This window comes from Drosophila obscura, unplaced genomic scaffold (assembly GCF_018151105.1).
Source record: "Drosophila obscura isolate BZ-5 IFL unplaced genomic scaffold, ASM1815110v1 contig_150, whole genome shotgun sequence".
NCBI lineage: Eukaryota > Metazoa > Arthropoda > Insecta > Diptera > Drosophilidae > Drosophila > Drosophila obscura.
This window is the reverse complement of record NW_024542736.1, coordinates 9,677,222-9,693,291: the sequence shown is the minus strand read 5'-3', so window position 1 is coordinate 9,693,291 and position 16,070 is coordinate 9,677,222. Positions and strand designations below refer to the sequence as shown.

Below are 16,070 nucleotides of genomic sequence, written 5' to 3'. Positions count from 1 at the left end.
TAAAAAAAATCCCTGCAAATTATTGCTACGAATATATGAATGAAATTAATTAAATATGGCTCCCATGCGACAATTTTTATTATACAGTAGTTTGGGCTAATTAAAATTAATGTAACAAAGTTTTTTGAAGCATTGGTATATTGGTAAAACGTAGGAAAAAAGACTATGTGCGCTCAGTTTCTGTAAGACTCTTATATCCTATAAAATTAAAATATTAAATGAAAAATTTCAGCTATGTAGCTGTTTGTGATTTTTGCTTCTAAGCATTGATAACACTACGCGACAAAATCCATCTTTTTTTCCTCAAGGATCCAAACCTACTTTTTCTGATAGATATGGGACCTGAAAATTTTTTTAAAGAATTATTGTTTTTTTTTCTATGGCAGAACTTATTTTTGAAGAATTAAAAAAGGAATTTTTAAGCTTTTTTCAGAGGTAGCGCTTATTTTTTTCACGTAACTCTAGTATCTTACGTCTGGTTGTAAAGAACTTTGCTATTTTGAAAAGATAATTAAAACAGCTAAAAGTTAAGTTTTAATAAGTTTAAAATTTTTAGCGCTGGGATAGAGCGTTAAATAAATAGGATAAATTGGAAATTCAAATCTGCAATCAAATGAAGGAACGGCCAAGGAGGTAACATCCGCTCGAATTTTGATGCAGATCGGGAACAAATAGTTTATGTTATATGTATATACATTCCTATATTAGTTTTAAATTGCTACTAACAAAAATTAAATGCAAAGATATATTGTATTTTAACTGTTTTGTTTTGTTTTATTTATTTCGGCTATAAAGTAGACTATATTTTCAGATGAATTTTCGTTCAGCCAGATTTATTGGTGACCTTGATCTTCCGCGTGACTTTGTATTTAAGATTCCTAATGGTGACCTTCTTCACGTTGCCCGCTTTCTTGGTGGTTTGTGGGGCGGCTGTTGGGGCAGTAGTCGTGGCAGCAGTCGTCACAGGTGCCACTGTGGATGCTGTTGTTGTTGTCGTTGTCGTTGTTGTGGTTGTCGTTGTCGTGGTGGTGACACATTCTGTGTTGGTGGGATCGGTGGTGCAGTCAATGCAGGCGGTATCCGTGGGATCTTCCTCACAGGTCACAGCCAGAGCCCCACTCACGCAGAACAAGAAGGCGGCAGTCAGGAAAAGATACTTTGTAGCCAGCATTTTGGTAACTGAACTATACGATGTAGTTGCTGAATTCGCAATATTATGTTCTGCTATCACCAGCCGTATTTATACAAATCTAGACTTGGCGAAATTTCGGTTTGTTTTATCAGTTGGATTTTTGCGCGTATGGAAATGGCAATAGACGTCTATCGAATTGTTGACTGACTTTTGAAACGTCATGTTTAACCAACAAACACAACAATCACAGATGTGCAGAAAAATAGTGCTAACGCAATTGAAAACGAAAAGGAATATGTTTATAGGCCTCAACAAATAACATTAATAAATTAATAAAATGAGTACCGGGTATAAAATAAGTAAATAATAATATCCATATAACCGATATTCATTCGAGTGCCTTAATTAGATTGAATTTGTCTCCATGGTTTTACTTTTCTATCCTGCTTGCACTTGTTTTTTGTGTATGTGTGTGTTTGTATGTATGTATGTGTTTTTGACGACAAAAGATAAAATAATTCTATATTCCGCTCGAGATGGGAAAACACCGTCTGTTGCTTCTCCAGTATCTATCGGCATTTTTGTTTTCGGATCTGAATACTTGTCTGCTAAACGCCAGCTGATAAATTTTTGGTCGAACAAGAAACAGAGATGATTTCTTATCTTTTCCATACGAATATTATCCCTGATTCGGTCGACAAATAATTTAACTGATCCTGGACTCCCCAATATTTTATTGACAGAGCAATGTTTGTGCCCGAAAAAATTTATTATCGGTCTCATACGAATATCAACCCTGATTTTGTTTGCGAGCAGTTTTTACGGAACTAATTACTAGGCTTTAAAGGTCAAGCCGAACGTCAATAGTATTTTATTTATCAGTCACGAGTATTTTTAAGAGCACCATCTGTGCCAAAAGACGCGCGCAACTATCGATTCAATTTCAAACCATCGATAAAATTCAACATACGTATCGCAGGCGCCATTCGAAACAACAAGAACAAAAACAGGTTTTCTACAACATAACAGAAGATTTCGAAGGAAAGACTCGAAAATGGAGCCCATATCACATCTAGTTAAATCTACATTGCCCAACTATCTATCCAACTTGCCAATTCCCGACAGTCTTGGTGGCTGGTTCAAGCTATCTTGTAAGTAACGGGAAAAGTGAGCATTCGATCCACTTGGAATTTGCCTGCAAGGGCGCCCTACATTGGACTGACGACCACCACCACCAGACGGGGTGGTCCTACGATGACACAGCATCAAGGGCGATTCTTGAGTTAAAGATTGTTAGTTAACGTTAAGATTGTTAACGTATGAAATGCATTGGCCATAAGAATGCAACGCATGCACTTCTCTCCGTACAGTGGCAGTATCTACGTTGGACCCCTGCACTGCACATATTATGCAACATTTGTTGAGCTCTCGCCATTCCGCCGCCTGTGCTTGTGCTTGTTGGAAACACGCAATTTTTAATTGGCTTCGGTTTATCTGCAAAACGATAGGGGGAAGTGAAATTAGATAAAAGAAAAGCAAAATATGTGCGATTGACGCTTCATTAAACACACACACTTACAGTTATGTGTAGAGGGTGTCTCTTTCATGCCAAGGCATTGCGGCCTTGTGCCGGTTACAGCTCAGTGATGCTGCTAGATAGATCTGTTGCTTAAAATAAACCTGCTAACTAACTGCTCGGAACTTATCCAATTTACGTTACAGTCACGGATTGGCTCGCCCTCATACCACCAACGGTTGTTGTAGCCGGTATTGGATACACCAGTTATCTAGCCTTCTGCCCTGCCGCCCGATGTGGTGACAAGAATTCGGGCCTCTGCAACAACGTAATACGCAAAAATGAGGCCAAAGTGGTGACCATGGTCGATGTGGAGGATATTGCGGATAAAGCGGCATTCTGTCGCTGCTGGAAAACCAAGAACTGGCCCTACTGCGATGGCAGCCATGCCGAACACAACAAGCAGACTGGCGACAACGTGGGACCCATTATTGTCAAGAGGAAGTAATTCCAGCGGTGCATCGATGATATTCGCGTTTAGCATTTCCTTGTTGAAATTTTCTTCGCCCTTCAAGGGAAGGGGTGGGGAATTCTTTTGTTCAAATACTTCAAGCAGACCTGTCGAGCCTCTTGTAATCGTAAGCAATACATAATTGATATTGAATCCAATCTAACCAGAAGCCAATAAAATTTGCCTAATCAGATATGAAGGAATGTATGTATGTATTGTTAATAGAAAACTGTTTATTCTTTTATATAAATTATTTTCTGGCTGTAGGCTGGTTTTGTGGACAATATCATGGATATATTTAAAGTATGGGCGATACAAAACGATTCTTCAGTTTACAAATGCGAACACAGGGCGAACACCAGACCAGGACACAAAACAACACAGCACGACGGACGACAACGTCTCATTATGATACTATCAGTTGGAACTTAAAGAATAGGCATCGTGCTTTTGCTTTTGCTGCATTTAGAATCTCAAATTTTTATTGTTGCTGCTGTGTTGCTGTTGGTGTTAGGTTTTTTTTATGCTTATTTGAAAATCTTGCCCTGGTTGAATTTGCGGCCATCCTTGTCGGTGCCGGTCCAGGAGAAATACTGGGTGACGAGCTTCTTGGTTTCCTCGCTCTTGGCATCCAATTTCTTCCAGTCGTAGACCTCGTAGTCTATCTGCCAGTCGGGCGACAGGGGGAAGGCCAATTCCTGTCCACGCCACACCCACACACCGGAGATGGTGCTGTTGTTGTCCTCACCGAAGAGGCACACGGAGGCGAAGGACTGCTTGCGCATCTTGTCGAGGCGCTGGAACATGCCAGTGATGAGATTGCACGACATGAACACCTTGGACAGCTCCTGGCTGTACTTGTATTCTCCGAACCAGATCGAGTAGTTCTCGGCGTCGAACTTCTCGAAGAAGTAGGGGATGGACTTGGCCTCCTCCTCGTTGGAGTAGACGCGCTTGAAGTCGTCAAAGTTAAAGGTGCCCTTGGGCATGGCATCGAAGGGATCCTTGGATTTGGGCTCCAGAGCCAATGCCTCATCGGCGGCATCCAAGTCCTCGGGCTCGGCCTCCTTCTTGGGCGCAGCCTCCTTCTTTTCCTTGGGCTTCTTCTCGTCCTTAGGCTTCTGCTGCTGCTGGGGCTTGCCACCGCCTTGCTTAGCCTGGAATTCGGCGTACTTCTTGGGGTCGAAAACCAAGGCCTTTTCGCACAGCTTGTAGTCCTTGACCACAGCCTGCACTTGTGGCTGGTTCAGGATGGTGAGGAACCAACGGTTCACATTGCCGAAGGCAGCGCGTGCTGTCGGCTCCAGGACGTACTCGTACAGATGCAACAGGCTGCTGAAAACAATGATGTCGGCAAGGGTGATGCGCTCGCCGGCGAGGTAGGTGGCATTGAGCAGTTTCTGGTTCAGCTGAGCCAGGACACCTTCCACGTCCTGCTTGGCAGTGGTGTTCTTCTGCTGGGGCAAGATTCCCAGCAGTGGGAACACCAGTGCGCAGGAGGCAGGCACGATTTCGTTGTCAGCAAACGAGATCCATTGCTGCACTTGGGCCTGTACGAAGGGGCACTTGCCACCTCGCAGTTGCTCGCTGGCCAAGAAGTAAGCAATGGCATTGGACTCGCTCAGGTATTTGCCATCAGCGGTCTCAAATGCTGGAACCTGCAAAAAGACACGCGACACAAATTAGTTTTACGCTGCACAGTAGAAGAGTAGACATTTTTGCTGCTGACGTAGCATGCCGGCTCAACAGACGCGAGAGCACACACATCCAAACGCGACAAGGGATATCTGTTTTCCCCTGCAATTAATATATGTGTTTGTATTACCTTGCCACTGGGGAATTTCTTCAGAAATTCTGCTGATTTGTTGGTTTCACCAAACTTGAAGTTATCAGCCACTTTCACCTTTGCGCCTGAGTACTGGGCGGCAATGAGCGCCTTGTACGCGCGGAAGTTCTCGGGGTAAGTGTAAAGTGTCTGCAATTAGCCAAATTCGAAACGAAATAACATTAGTGACAAGTAATCAGACGCATTGGGCACGCGTTCAACATTAAATTTGCAATTATAGCCGCATGATGGCATTGTATTTTGCGAATTTTTGCGGCAAATTTTTTACTTACACCAGTCGACATCGTGATTTCGAGAGAAGGAAATGCAAAACCATCGATAGCAGCTGAATACTATCGGTGGAAGGAGTGATTTGCAATGATTTTCCACTATCGATTCATCGCGATTTCTACCGGAGATTCGCAGTGTGGCTTGTGTATTTTTCAATCCCACTTTAATTATCTAGTAATTTATCCAGTAAGTGTGTGTAAAGTAGTAGATTTTTGTAGTAAAAGAACAGTAGTTTTGTATTTCGACACAGAAGCAGTAGGCTATTTAAACTGACATGGGTTATCCTATCGATAGTTGAGTTGGTTAGCTCAATAGCTCAGAATTGGTGTTTACACTAGCACAAAGTTGATTTGTTTAAATGAATTCAATAGCTCAACGCTGGTGTACACAGGCTATTAATTATCAAGTAATTTATCTAGTAAGTGCGTGGAAAGTAGTAGAGTAATTTTGTATTTAAATAACTTTCGAAACAGATGTAAGGTAAGGTAAGTGAACGGCGGGCCATCGATAGCTGTCCGATCATCGAAGTCATTTCACATCCCTAGTCGTCCGCTACGGCGCATAATTTTACACGAAACGAATATAAAAAACAATTTCATTCAATTTGTAAAACACCTGAAAGTGCAACTTTGCGGCGATGTAATATCGACTCGACCGACACCTGGAAAAACTAAAATGCTCTGCTCGAAATAGTCCGAAACGAGCCAAATTTGCTATAGTGAAAAAAAGTGAAAAGTGGTGTTGAGCAGAAGAAGAAGAAGAAAAATCAGCGAGTACAAGCCGTGTTGACGTGTGTGTGTAAGTGTGTGTGTGTGTGTGTGTGCGTGTCTTACGTTGCAAACACAAAATTTATTTAAAATTTCGCATTTGCTCAGCGGCGTTTTAATTAATTTTACTAGACCCGCAGCAGCGCGGTAAAGCGCCAATTGCCTTCAAATGTTGCTCCTTAAATAATGTGAGTTTCACGAAAAGGAAAAGCAGTGAAAAAATACAATCGGAATAATTAATCAAGTCCTTGAAGCATGCCGTGCATAAATTATCTACATAATTATAACTGTTTACTTTCCCAACTGTTGTTGTTGCTTCGATTTGTGGGGCTGTCGTTTTTTATGCATGTGTGTTGGGGAGGCAGAGCTTTTCGTGGTTCCGCATACAGATTTTGGTTTGCCGTGTTCTCTCTTTTTTTTTTGGACGTGTGACCTTCATTCCAGCAGCTACAAAATCAATAGTAATATCGTTTACGTTCACGTTGCATTCACTAGACCCTGAGCCCGAGACAGAGACTAGAGCCGGGGAGCCTACCCCACCAAAGCATAAAGCAAGCAAGCGCACGCCCGCCCATCCCATCGCGCCGGTTAAACTGTTTGCCACCTCCCTGAGTTTTGGTCTTTTACATTATTTATTTGCCAAGTTCATGGTAGCTAGCATACAGATATATTGTATATATAGGTATACATATATACACTTATGGGGCAATCAATAGACTTACTGCCATAATGAGCGGGTGGGGATTATGACATTAATTGATATCGCATGTGATCGGATGAGGCGTTCCAACAACAGCTGACCAAAGCTCAAGGCCTTTTAGCCAACAAAAATTAATAAATGCTTCTGCTTGAGCTTTTGAAGCCTACAATATCAGAGTGGGGATCCAATTTGAGGATGTGTATAAGGGAAAGTTCTTAATGGGACCCAGTAGCTCCTCCTCGCCTGTCAATCCCCATTGTCTGAACGTATTGACTATGAATCACTGCTCGCCCCATCGTGGCCAGTAGGCGTAGATTAATGATTGATTATCAAACAGTTTCTTATCGTATACAATAGAGAACTTATCAGGCAAATAGCAAAAACTGTGTGCTAACCGTCGGTGACAAACACTCGAGAAACGTTTGTACCTGTGGCATTCACATAACATTGCTCATGCCGCATGGTTCACATTCCCTTTACCTCCTACCTACCGGCCTTGAGATGTCTGTTACTAATTCAATTTATTGGTCCTTTTGCAGTAGGATGAAAAAATGCAAGAAAATGATTTAAACGAGCGTCAAGAGGAACCAGCCAGTCTTCCACCTACAAGCAACGACACAAACAACAAAAACACAGGCTGCATCGACAGCAACGAACTTCAAATTCCCAGTGAGGCGGTCACGGTAACGGTAACGGATCAGCAGCAGCAGCAGCCACAGGAGGATACCGAGGATACGCAAATAACAGAACAAGTGATTGATTCTTCCACGACAGCTGATACAGAAACTGGTGATACAACCAGGCCAGAAAGGCTCTCCACGTTATCCCTGATAGGCTTATACCCTGCTATATCCGAAGCTGCTGATAAAGTCGTCGATCAAGCGGTAGATGAACCTTCGTCGTCGTCAGTAGTGGATCCGGATAGGGACGAGCTATTGCTGCAAACTCCCAGACGAAAGCGTCAGCGTCGTGTTTATACCGCGGACACGTCCCGCTGCTCCAGCCTACGATCCAGGCAAGAGTCCAAAGACACATCCGAGGCAGGATTGAAGCAGGTGCCGACAACACCACCGCCAGCGCAGGTCGCCTCCTCACCGACACCCACAGAATCCACAGAGTACATTAAATCAGGTGGGTTGGACTTTAACACAATCCCTAATCGGTTTTTGTATCTAAATAGAGTTCTACCTACCTTTTGCAGAGCAATTTAATCCGGCGTTCTGGAATTTGATAGAAGAAGAGGAAGTTAAATTCGTTGACAAGAGGAGACGCGTTGCCGGTGGACGTAGCCGCACGCGACGCAGCAAGCTACTGAACGAACTCGGTGAAAACTACTCGCCGGAAACAGCGGCCGCTATTGCGGCGGCACAGCTTGAGCTCGATTCGACTGGGAAGCCATCATCACGTGCCACCCGTAAGAGGAACTCCGCCATGTCGTTGTACGACCGTCGATATCAGAGCACCTCCGAAGAGCGGCGCGTGCCGAACGGTTATGGCGGCACTGGACTGCGCACAGGCAGTTCGGCCACATCGAGTGATATTGAGCCGCAGGAGTTGCAGGTCCATCAGTATTATGGATCGTCGGGGGGCAGCAATCCAACGGGCGCCGGTACGGGCCTAAATGGCAGTGGCGCCGCCCTCAACCATGCCCCTTCAATGGGCACCCTCTGCAACATTGGCAACACATGCTACTTGAACTCGGTGGTGTACACGCTGCGCTTTGCCCCACTCTTTCTGCACAACCTGCACCATCTGATCCACGATTTGAATGTGGTGCAGCAGACTATACTGCGCCAGCAGACGGCCAAATCGGCCTCGCTGGGCCGAAACGTGAGTGGCGCGCAGCTGGAGCATGCACGCAGTTGGAGCAGCAAGGATCTGGCCACCACGGAGCCGTTCAACAGCACCACCAATGGCAGCAGCGCTGTTGTCAGTAGCGGCAGCACCACCACAAGCAGCCTGATCAAGGCGAGCTCTCAGTCGGTCACAGAGAAACTGCATGAGCTGTACCACAGCCTGCATGGCAATGAGATGGCCGACTCGACGGAGCCCTACCATGCGGACACACTGCTGCATGCCATACAGGATGTGAATACCACATTTCAGGGCAACCAGCAGCAGGATGCCCACGAGTTTCTCATGTGCGTTCTCAATTGCATACGCGAAACGAACCAATCGCTGATCAAGTCCATTAACGAATGTCCCCAGGTCATTGTAAATGGGTAAGTGCTTCGATTTCTCGCCCAAATCTTAAAAAAAGTCTTGGTTGTACTTATCCAATTCATTATGACTTCAGTTACATAGCCAATCCCGATGAGTTGGACTCTGGGGAGGCCGCCCAGGAGCGTACAGATACGGCGATGGCACTGGCAAGCTCCGGCAACGGCAACACGCTGGCCACTAGTCAAATAACCACGACAAAAACATCGTTCTTCTCACGCAAATCGAAGAGAAAAGATGAGGTCAAGTCATCGAAATCAACGCGGATACAGTCACCGCTGAAGGACAATAGTCCGACGGCGGGTGGCCTCACCGCGGCACCGGCGCATTCCACTGCAAACAGTCTCTTCTATTTGAATACAGTTGATCTCAGCGGCGCCAGCAGCGTGGCTGCCACAGCAGCAGCAACACCGACCGTTTCGCAGCCGGCATCGACCGGCAAGTACTCCAGTGACGATGAAATGAACCCGGCCAGTGCGCTAAAGGATAGCATGCGATTGGAGGACCGTATACGGGATCTGAATCTAAATTTCTTCAATGCCGACTTTGAGGGCATTGTGGTGCTGACCACCAAGTGTCTCAGCTGTGAGACGGTCACAAAGCAAAAGCAGGGCATGCTCGACATCTCCGTGCCGATAACAGGCTGCGACAATGCCGACCTGCAGGACAAGCCCAGCACCTACATTCAGGTGAGCGAACAACGCAGCATCCATTGAAGTGAATTTAATTGTTTGTACTTCTTTCAGAATTCGTGCATCACCAAGGAATACTTTCAGGGTGAGAACAAGTACAGTTGCAGTCAATGCACCGGCTACACCGAGGCCATACGCTCAATATCGTACGAGGTGCTGCCTCGTCTGCTGGTCATTCAGCTGAATCGCTTCTCGGGCGGCATGCAGAAGGTGAGCACGTATGTGCCCACGACCTTCACCCTGCCCTGCTTCTGCGCCAAGTGCTGCGAGCTGAGCGACGGCAACAAGCTGCATGTGTACAAGCTGTACAGTGTGATAACCCATGTGGGCGCCACTCTCAGTGTGGGCCATTACATTGCCTACACGTGCTTCCTGGATCTGCCCAGTGACTATATAAACTGCCCAAAGGATCGACGGAACACCATGTCCGGATCGCAGACACAGCAGGCGGCGGCAGCGGCTGCTGCTGCGGCAGCCTCCTCCAATGAGAATGCGGCACCAAACAATGGAAGCAGCAGCAGCCACGTGGCCAGCACACCTGTGGCCGCGGCTGCCTCGGTCCTGGCCTCCTCGGGCACTAGTCTGATAAAAAAGATGAAATTTGGACGCAGCAAGGCCTCCAGCAGCGGCGACATGAGCAAAAATGTAAAGCAACTGAATGGCATCAGCAGCAAGAACATCACCAATGGCATTGGCAAACTGAGCATGAACACCACCTGCCATGGCGTGAGCTGCTGTGCCATGCGCCTCTGCTGCAGCCAGCAGCCAAGTGGCGCCGCCGGCAGCAGCAACTCGGCCAGCTGTAGTGACTTCAGCGAGGAGTCGCTGCAGAACGGCAGCAACAGCAATCTCAGCCATGGCAGTGGCAGTGGCGCAGCAGGCGGCAGCGGCAGCGGTAACAACAGCAGCAGCAATGTGTTGCCAAATTATCCCACGGGCTATGGCAGCACGGGCCGTGGCGGTGTTAAGGCCAACTATGCGCACGGCGGCACGGAACCGATTTGGTACATGTGCGACGACGACAAGATCAAGGCGATGACACAGCGCGAGTTCGAGGAGCTGTTGTCCCCATCACGGAAGATAACCATAACTCCATACTTGCTATTCTATGCACGATTCGATCTGCAGCCGGCATCGAAGACAGCGGGCACAACATCCTCAACGCCGCCACCGCCATCTGCATCATCGCAAAGCTCCTGGTCGAATGAGGCATTCTCCGGCAGCGGTGGAGGTGGGGCGCATAAGATTTGAGGGTGTGCGAGGAAGCAGTGGAAGCAGAAGCAGCAGCATTAATCTACAAGCCAAGCATGTGCGATATGTATTGGCATACTGATAGGTTCGAATCGGATTGGGTCGGATTGGAGAGGTGGATGTCTTTAGAATAATATAATAAGAAAAAGAAGAAGTCTGTTTGTTAAACAATATAATCGTACTAAGAAGATCTATCGTTTATCTACATGCATAACTATCATTAACATAACTAACCAGCGGTTTGACTGATGCCTACCCCTTCAATCCTACTCCTTCTTTGATGCCCATACAAGTTGTCTGTTTCCACACACACACCTCTGTCGACTGGAACGGAATCGAGTGAGTGGGGCTATCGGTTATGCTATAATTTCTTAGTTTCTGTTTGCCCATAACATTTGCATTTTTATTTGGCATTCTCGGTTAAGAACAAAATGCTGCGTTAACGGAACACGAATTTAAACGCCGAGAATAAACACGGCACGGCCTAGAATTGTTTTGCTCCCCCTCCCCCACTGAATGTAACTGAAGCAACACACAAAATTTTCGATTATACTCCTCGTGCATAAATTAAGTTCGTAATAATACATTTAATACACAAAAGAAAGAAACAAAAAAAAAACCTTGATTCAAATAGCGTCTTTAAAAGCGAATGTTGTAATAATAATAATAATAATAATAATAATATAAATAATATACGTACATATGTAATATGGAGTAATGTCCGTTATTCTCATAGAACAAAAACGAAACGAAAACCAGTGGCAGGCGGACAGAAAGAGCAGTAGCAAGCATCAAATCAATCTGTAATAATTACAGCATCAAGTATACATATATCTATAGTAAATGTAATGGAATGGAATGGTTTATTGTAAACAATGAGCTACACATATACATATACATATATTTAAGTGGATATACATATGTATGTTCACGAATTCATATACGAAGTGTTGAATAGTTGTTAAACGCATGACTATCCATAGGAACACACAGCAAGCAGGTGGAATATAATATAATATAATTGATTTCAATTAAAATAAAAATATAAAACAGATCAGATCTGAGAGAACAGCAACACAGCATCAAGATGGAACAACTGACAATTGTTATACAAATTTGAGTGGATAGTTTATAAAAAAATGTTTTCACACAAAAGAACTTCATCACATAAAACAAAAACAACAAAAAACACACACATTGATAAATAGTTTTTAATAATTATTATAACAAATACGAAATAATAATAGCACACTCACACCACACACACACACACTACTTATGCAATATGTTTAGCATTTAGATATAGTTTCTACATTTGCTACTATTTCTAACTGTCTAGTCACTCGCTAGTTAAGTTTAGTTTCGTTCCGTTTAGTTTTTTCCTTATTTTTTTTGTTTTGTTGTTTTCAAGAGCGCTGCTATAGTGATATTAACATTTACAAAGCAAATAATTATGTACATTGTAATATGTAACATTTACATTGACAAACTGGAAGGATTAACCGACACACACACACACACACACACAGGAGATATGTATGTATGTATGATTATGAAGGAGTGGAATTCCAATTCTATTTATGTTCATTACGGATTTAGCATGTTCTAGCTTAACTAAATATACGAAATATACAAACAACATCTACATAAAGTAGTAACTCGCATCTGCATATACCACTAACCCGCATACTCCTTCACTCTTACCACCTCCTCTCGATCCTTGATCTTCATCACCTTCCGGAGGGCTCTGGCCGTCGTCTTGGCATGCCTTGAACGCCATTTAACGTTGCCCACCATTGTGCCTACGGCCTGGCGTAGCTTATACAGCAGTTCCTCCGACTGGATGTCTGGTATGTGATTGTGAATGATGCTGGCAAAGTAACGCGCATCGGTCAGCGTGTGAATCCTTCGTGTCAAGGCAATCAGCAGATGGGTAAAACTCACAATTGTCTTGGGGCTTTTCCTGTGGCGAGTCCAAGCTTAGCAAATATTTTTGATGGATTTTCTTTCATTGATTTACTCACGGTAAGGTGCCTGCGAAGCGTTCGATCAGATACGCCCTGGCTATGTGAAAGCCAACATCCTGATTGGTCAGCGCCTCCACCGCAGCACTCACATCCTCATCGGGCATTGTGCCCTTCGGTCGCATAATGAAATCCAGCAGCTTCAGCACCACCCACGGCCGCTGCGTGCAGGCCAAGGCGCTCAGCAGCATGCCACGCGCGTGCAGATCGGTGGGGTTGCTGTAGCGCCGCCACAGGAAGTACCAATTGATTTCATCGCCCTCGGCAATGGCCGTACAGTAGACGGTGGCGCGCACGTCCACCGGTATGGGATTGTGTCTGTCCGGATCACTCGCTGACCGCCAGCTGAAAAACATATCTTTGGCCTCCTTTATGCAGCGGTCCACCCGATTGGCGCAGGCCCACGAAACGAGTTGGGTCTTCAGGATTTGCTGCTTTAGGCTCAGGCCCTTCTTGACCTTCAGTCCGCCCAGATGCTTGTAGATGGGCGTCGTTATCAGCTGTGCAAGGCCCTGTTGGCGACAAACAAACCAATGAATGATTCAGTGGGCATGGAACCTCAACGAGTTGCCCACCCTGAAGCTGGGATAGTGGGCTGTGCGCCGCATGATGAGTGTCAGCTTGTGCAGATTGGACAGGGCCATCAGCCAGGGCGCAGACTCCAGCTCTCGCCGCAGATACTTGACCAGCGGCAGGGCCACATCGTAGCCGATGTATCCGCCCCAGGCCAGACTGAGGGAATCGGCCACCAGCTGTGCGCGGTTCAGTGCGTGAATTTTGCTGTAGTGTTCGCTGTTCAAGGTGTCAATGATCAGCTCCCAGTTGCGCCGGTCGTAGTTGACTTTGTACAGCCCGGACATGCGCAGATTGAAAATGACCCACTGCGCGGTGTCGACATTCAGTGGAACAATCAATTCAGCGGCATCTGTATCCCCGTCACATTGGAACCAGTGGCGTGGCATGGTGTCCATGAAATCCAAAAGCGTGGACGTTGTGAAGGAGAGCGGGATCCACCAGCAGCTCTTGCGCGCATCCAGCTGCTGGTCCTGCAGGAAGCGCTGCTGCGTGATATTCGCCGTGCCATCGTCGTAGTTCCGGCTGACATTTATCAGCGGATAGCCCGGCTGCTTGGTCCACGTGCTCATAATGCTGGCCACACTGAAGTTGCCCGGCAGTGTTTTATTTTCCTCCGCTGCCTCGGTGAAGGACTCCCAAAGGTCCTTCCTGCCCGCATTGCCGTAGGCAAAGCGACTCAAATAGTCGCGCATGCCCGCCTTGAACGTATTGGTGCCCAGGAAGTGGTGCAGCATGCGCAGGACAATGCCCCCCTTGCCGTAGGAGAACTCATCGAAGGTGGCGCTGACCTCCTCGCCATCCATGACGGATCGCGCGAAACTCTTCGAACTGTTGTACGCATCCGCTATGAAAATTTTGCTCAGACTCGTGACGATCGTGTGCTCGCACGGATCGTGATTCGGCATTAGATCCTGCAGGGCATAGCAGCCGATGTACGAGGCAAAGCCCTCGTTGAGCCACACATCCGACCACCATTTGGCCGTCACCAGATTGCCAAACCACTGATGGGCCATCTCATGGGCCACCATCTCGGCGATTGCATGCCGCTCGGAGGCCGTCGTCTCGGCTGTGCTGAAGATCCGCGATTCCTGGTAGGTGACCAGGCCCCAGTGCTCCATAGCGCCCGTGTAGTTGGGCACGGCCATCTGGTCCATTTTCGGCAGTGCGTAGTTGATGCCAAATAATTTCTCGAGGATCTGCAGCACCTTGAAGCCAACCACATTGCCATGGATCATGGCAGCCAGCGGCGTGGAGTTGGCGCCGTGACGTGCCCACGAACGAAACTCCAAGCCGCTGTCCGACTTGACGGTCGTTGTGTGCTCAAAGTCGTTCACGGAGAAGGCCACCAGATAGGTGGGCATGGGCACGGACTCCTCAAACTCCGTCCAAACGTATTTGTGCAGCTCGCCGCTGTAGGGGGAAAATACTCGTAATATCCGGACAGAGGCAGAGTTTCGCCGCTCGACTTACTGTGGAATGATGCGCTTAACGGGCATATTGCTGAGCGCGTGATAGACTTGGTCGTGGCCCAGCGAGATGGTAAAATTCGCCTTTAGATTGGGCTCATCGAAACAGGGGAACACATCCCGCGCCAGTGTCGGCTGGAACTGAGTGGCCGTCAGATATCTGCAAGAACATTTCAATGGGTGTCACATACCATGCCACCCAAAGGGCTTTGGCCTGTCGTACCTGGTATCGTTGTCGCTGTCCTGGTACTTATTCCAGTAGTAGGCATCGCCGCCCTCAATTATATCGCCGGAGAAGGCCATTCGCAGCTCGTAGACCACATCGGGCACCAGGTTCGCAGTCAGAAATAACATATAGTACTGCCGCTCCGGCACTTCGCCAGTTCCATCCAGCTCGAAGGCTGTATCCTTGCCGTCCAACGCAATTAGTTTTATTTTTGACTCATGGATCGTGATATTGCCCACATGCAGGGTTATATTATCCGTTTCGTGGCGGGTGACCATTTGAATGTGCACTTCCCCCTCGAAGGTGAACCTTTTGGCTCCATGCAGATGGCTGACAATCTTCAGATTGTAGCTCAGGGGTTTCAGCGTTTTCGGCAGTCGCGGATAGTTGTATTCGGCTCGGCACAGACTCAAACAGAATAATCCGCCACAAATCAGAGAGTACCAAAGGCCAGGCATGACTGGCAGATGCGAGAGGTTTTTCTTGTGCAAGAAATAATAATTCGTAGGATCAATTAATCCATTTAAAATCTCAGCAAAAATTAGGCAAAGGAATTAAGAATTCTTTAAGATTTAAATCCTTCGAGCAAGAATCTCTTTTTGTATTTCCCTAAACGAATCACAATTTAGGTCACAATATCCACTTCCATGCTCTACATTCGGTAGATTCCTTAGCTTGCAAGTCTTTGTCCTGGTCCTGGCACAGTTGCACCTGCAATTAATTCCCAGGAGTATTCCTGTAACCCTTTTAAGTTTTAATTTCACTTTTCTTCACTGGCACTGTCACTTGCTACAAATAAACTAAACCCAAGCCAGGGCCCAAACGCGCCTTTTATATGCCCATTTCTAGAAGCCCAAAACAGCTTTTAATTAT

General features: G+C 46.4%; 5 protein-coding genes across 8 annotated transcripts; 2 read left to right on the top strand and 3 right to left on the bottom strand.

Moving 5' to 3' along the window:
- Positions 1-772: 772 nt before the first annotated feature.
- LOC111069430 (integumentary mucin C.1-like) lies at positions 773-1,548 on the bottom strand. The gene has a single exon (XM_022359497.2). It carries the CDS (start codon positions 1,169-1,171, stop codon positions 824-826), a length of 348 nt encoding a protein of 115 aa, XP_022215189.2. The 5' UTR covers positions 1,172-1,548; the 3' UTR covers positions 773-823.
- A 557-nt stretch (positions 1,549-2,105) lies between these two features.
- On the top strand, positions 2,106-3,352 carry LOC111069491 (CDGSH iron-sulfur domain-containing protein 2 homolog). The gene is made up of 2 exons (XM_022359578.2): positions 2,106-2,283; positions 2,855-3,352. Exons 1-2 carry the CDS (start codon positions 2,187-2,189, stop codon positions 3,154-3,156), a joined length of 399 nt encoding a protein of 132 aa, XP_022215270.1. The 5' UTR covers positions 2,106-2,186; the 3' UTR covers positions 3,157-3,352.
- A 20-nt stretch (positions 3,353-3,372) lies between these two features.
- On the bottom strand, positions 3,373-5,384 carry LOC111069490 (elongation factor 1-gamma). The gene is made up of 3 exons (XM_022359577.2): positions 5,278-5,384; positions 4,985-5,134; positions 3,373-4,817 (listed from the first exon to the last, which is right to left on the bottom strand). Exons 1-3 carry the CDS (start codon positions 5,287-5,289, stop codon positions 3,687-3,689), a joined length of 1,293 nt encoding a protein of 430 aa, XP_022215269.1. The 5' UTR covers positions 5,290-5,384; the 3' UTR covers positions 3,373-3,686.
- A 227-nt stretch (positions 5,385-5,611) lies between these two features.
- On the top strand, positions 5,612-12,216 carry LOC111069488. 4 transcript variants are annotated; one of them, XM_022359574.2, is made up of 5 exons: positions 5,612-5,693; positions 7,282-7,873; positions 7,944-8,964; positions 9,039-9,651; positions 9,709-12,216. In XM_022359574.2, the coding sequence occupies exons 2-5, from the start codon at positions 7,294-7,296 to the stop codon at positions 10,903-10,905; spliced, it is 3,411 nt and encodes a 1,136-aa protein (XP_022215266.2). In that variant the 5' UTR covers positions 5,612-5,693; positions 7,282-7,293; the 3' UTR covers positions 10,906-12,216. The 4 variants fall into 4 exon arrangements, with proteins under 4 accessions (XP_022215266.2, XP_022215263.2, XP_022215264.2 ...); XM_022359571.2 differs by lacking the exon at positions 5,612-5,693 and adding an exon at positions 5,815-6,073; XM_022359572.2 differs by lacking the exon at positions 5,612-5,693 and adding an exon at positions 6,126-6,230.
- A 26-nt stretch (positions 12,217-12,242) lies between these two features.
- On the bottom strand, positions 12,243-15,983 carry LOC111069489 (aminopeptidase N-like). Its single transcript, XM_022359576.2, has 5 exons — positions 15,195-15,983; positions 14,976-15,131; positions 13,505-14,915; positions 12,930-13,441; positions 12,243-12,868 (listed from the first exon to the last, which is right to left on the bottom strand). Exons 1-5 carry the CDS (start codon positions 15,653-15,655, stop codon positions 12,583-12,585), a joined length of 2,826 nt encoding a protein of 941 aa, XP_022215268.2. The 5' UTR covers positions 15,656-15,983; the 3' UTR covers positions 12,243-12,582.
- Between the last annotated feature and the right edge of the window lie 87 nt (positions 15,984-16,070).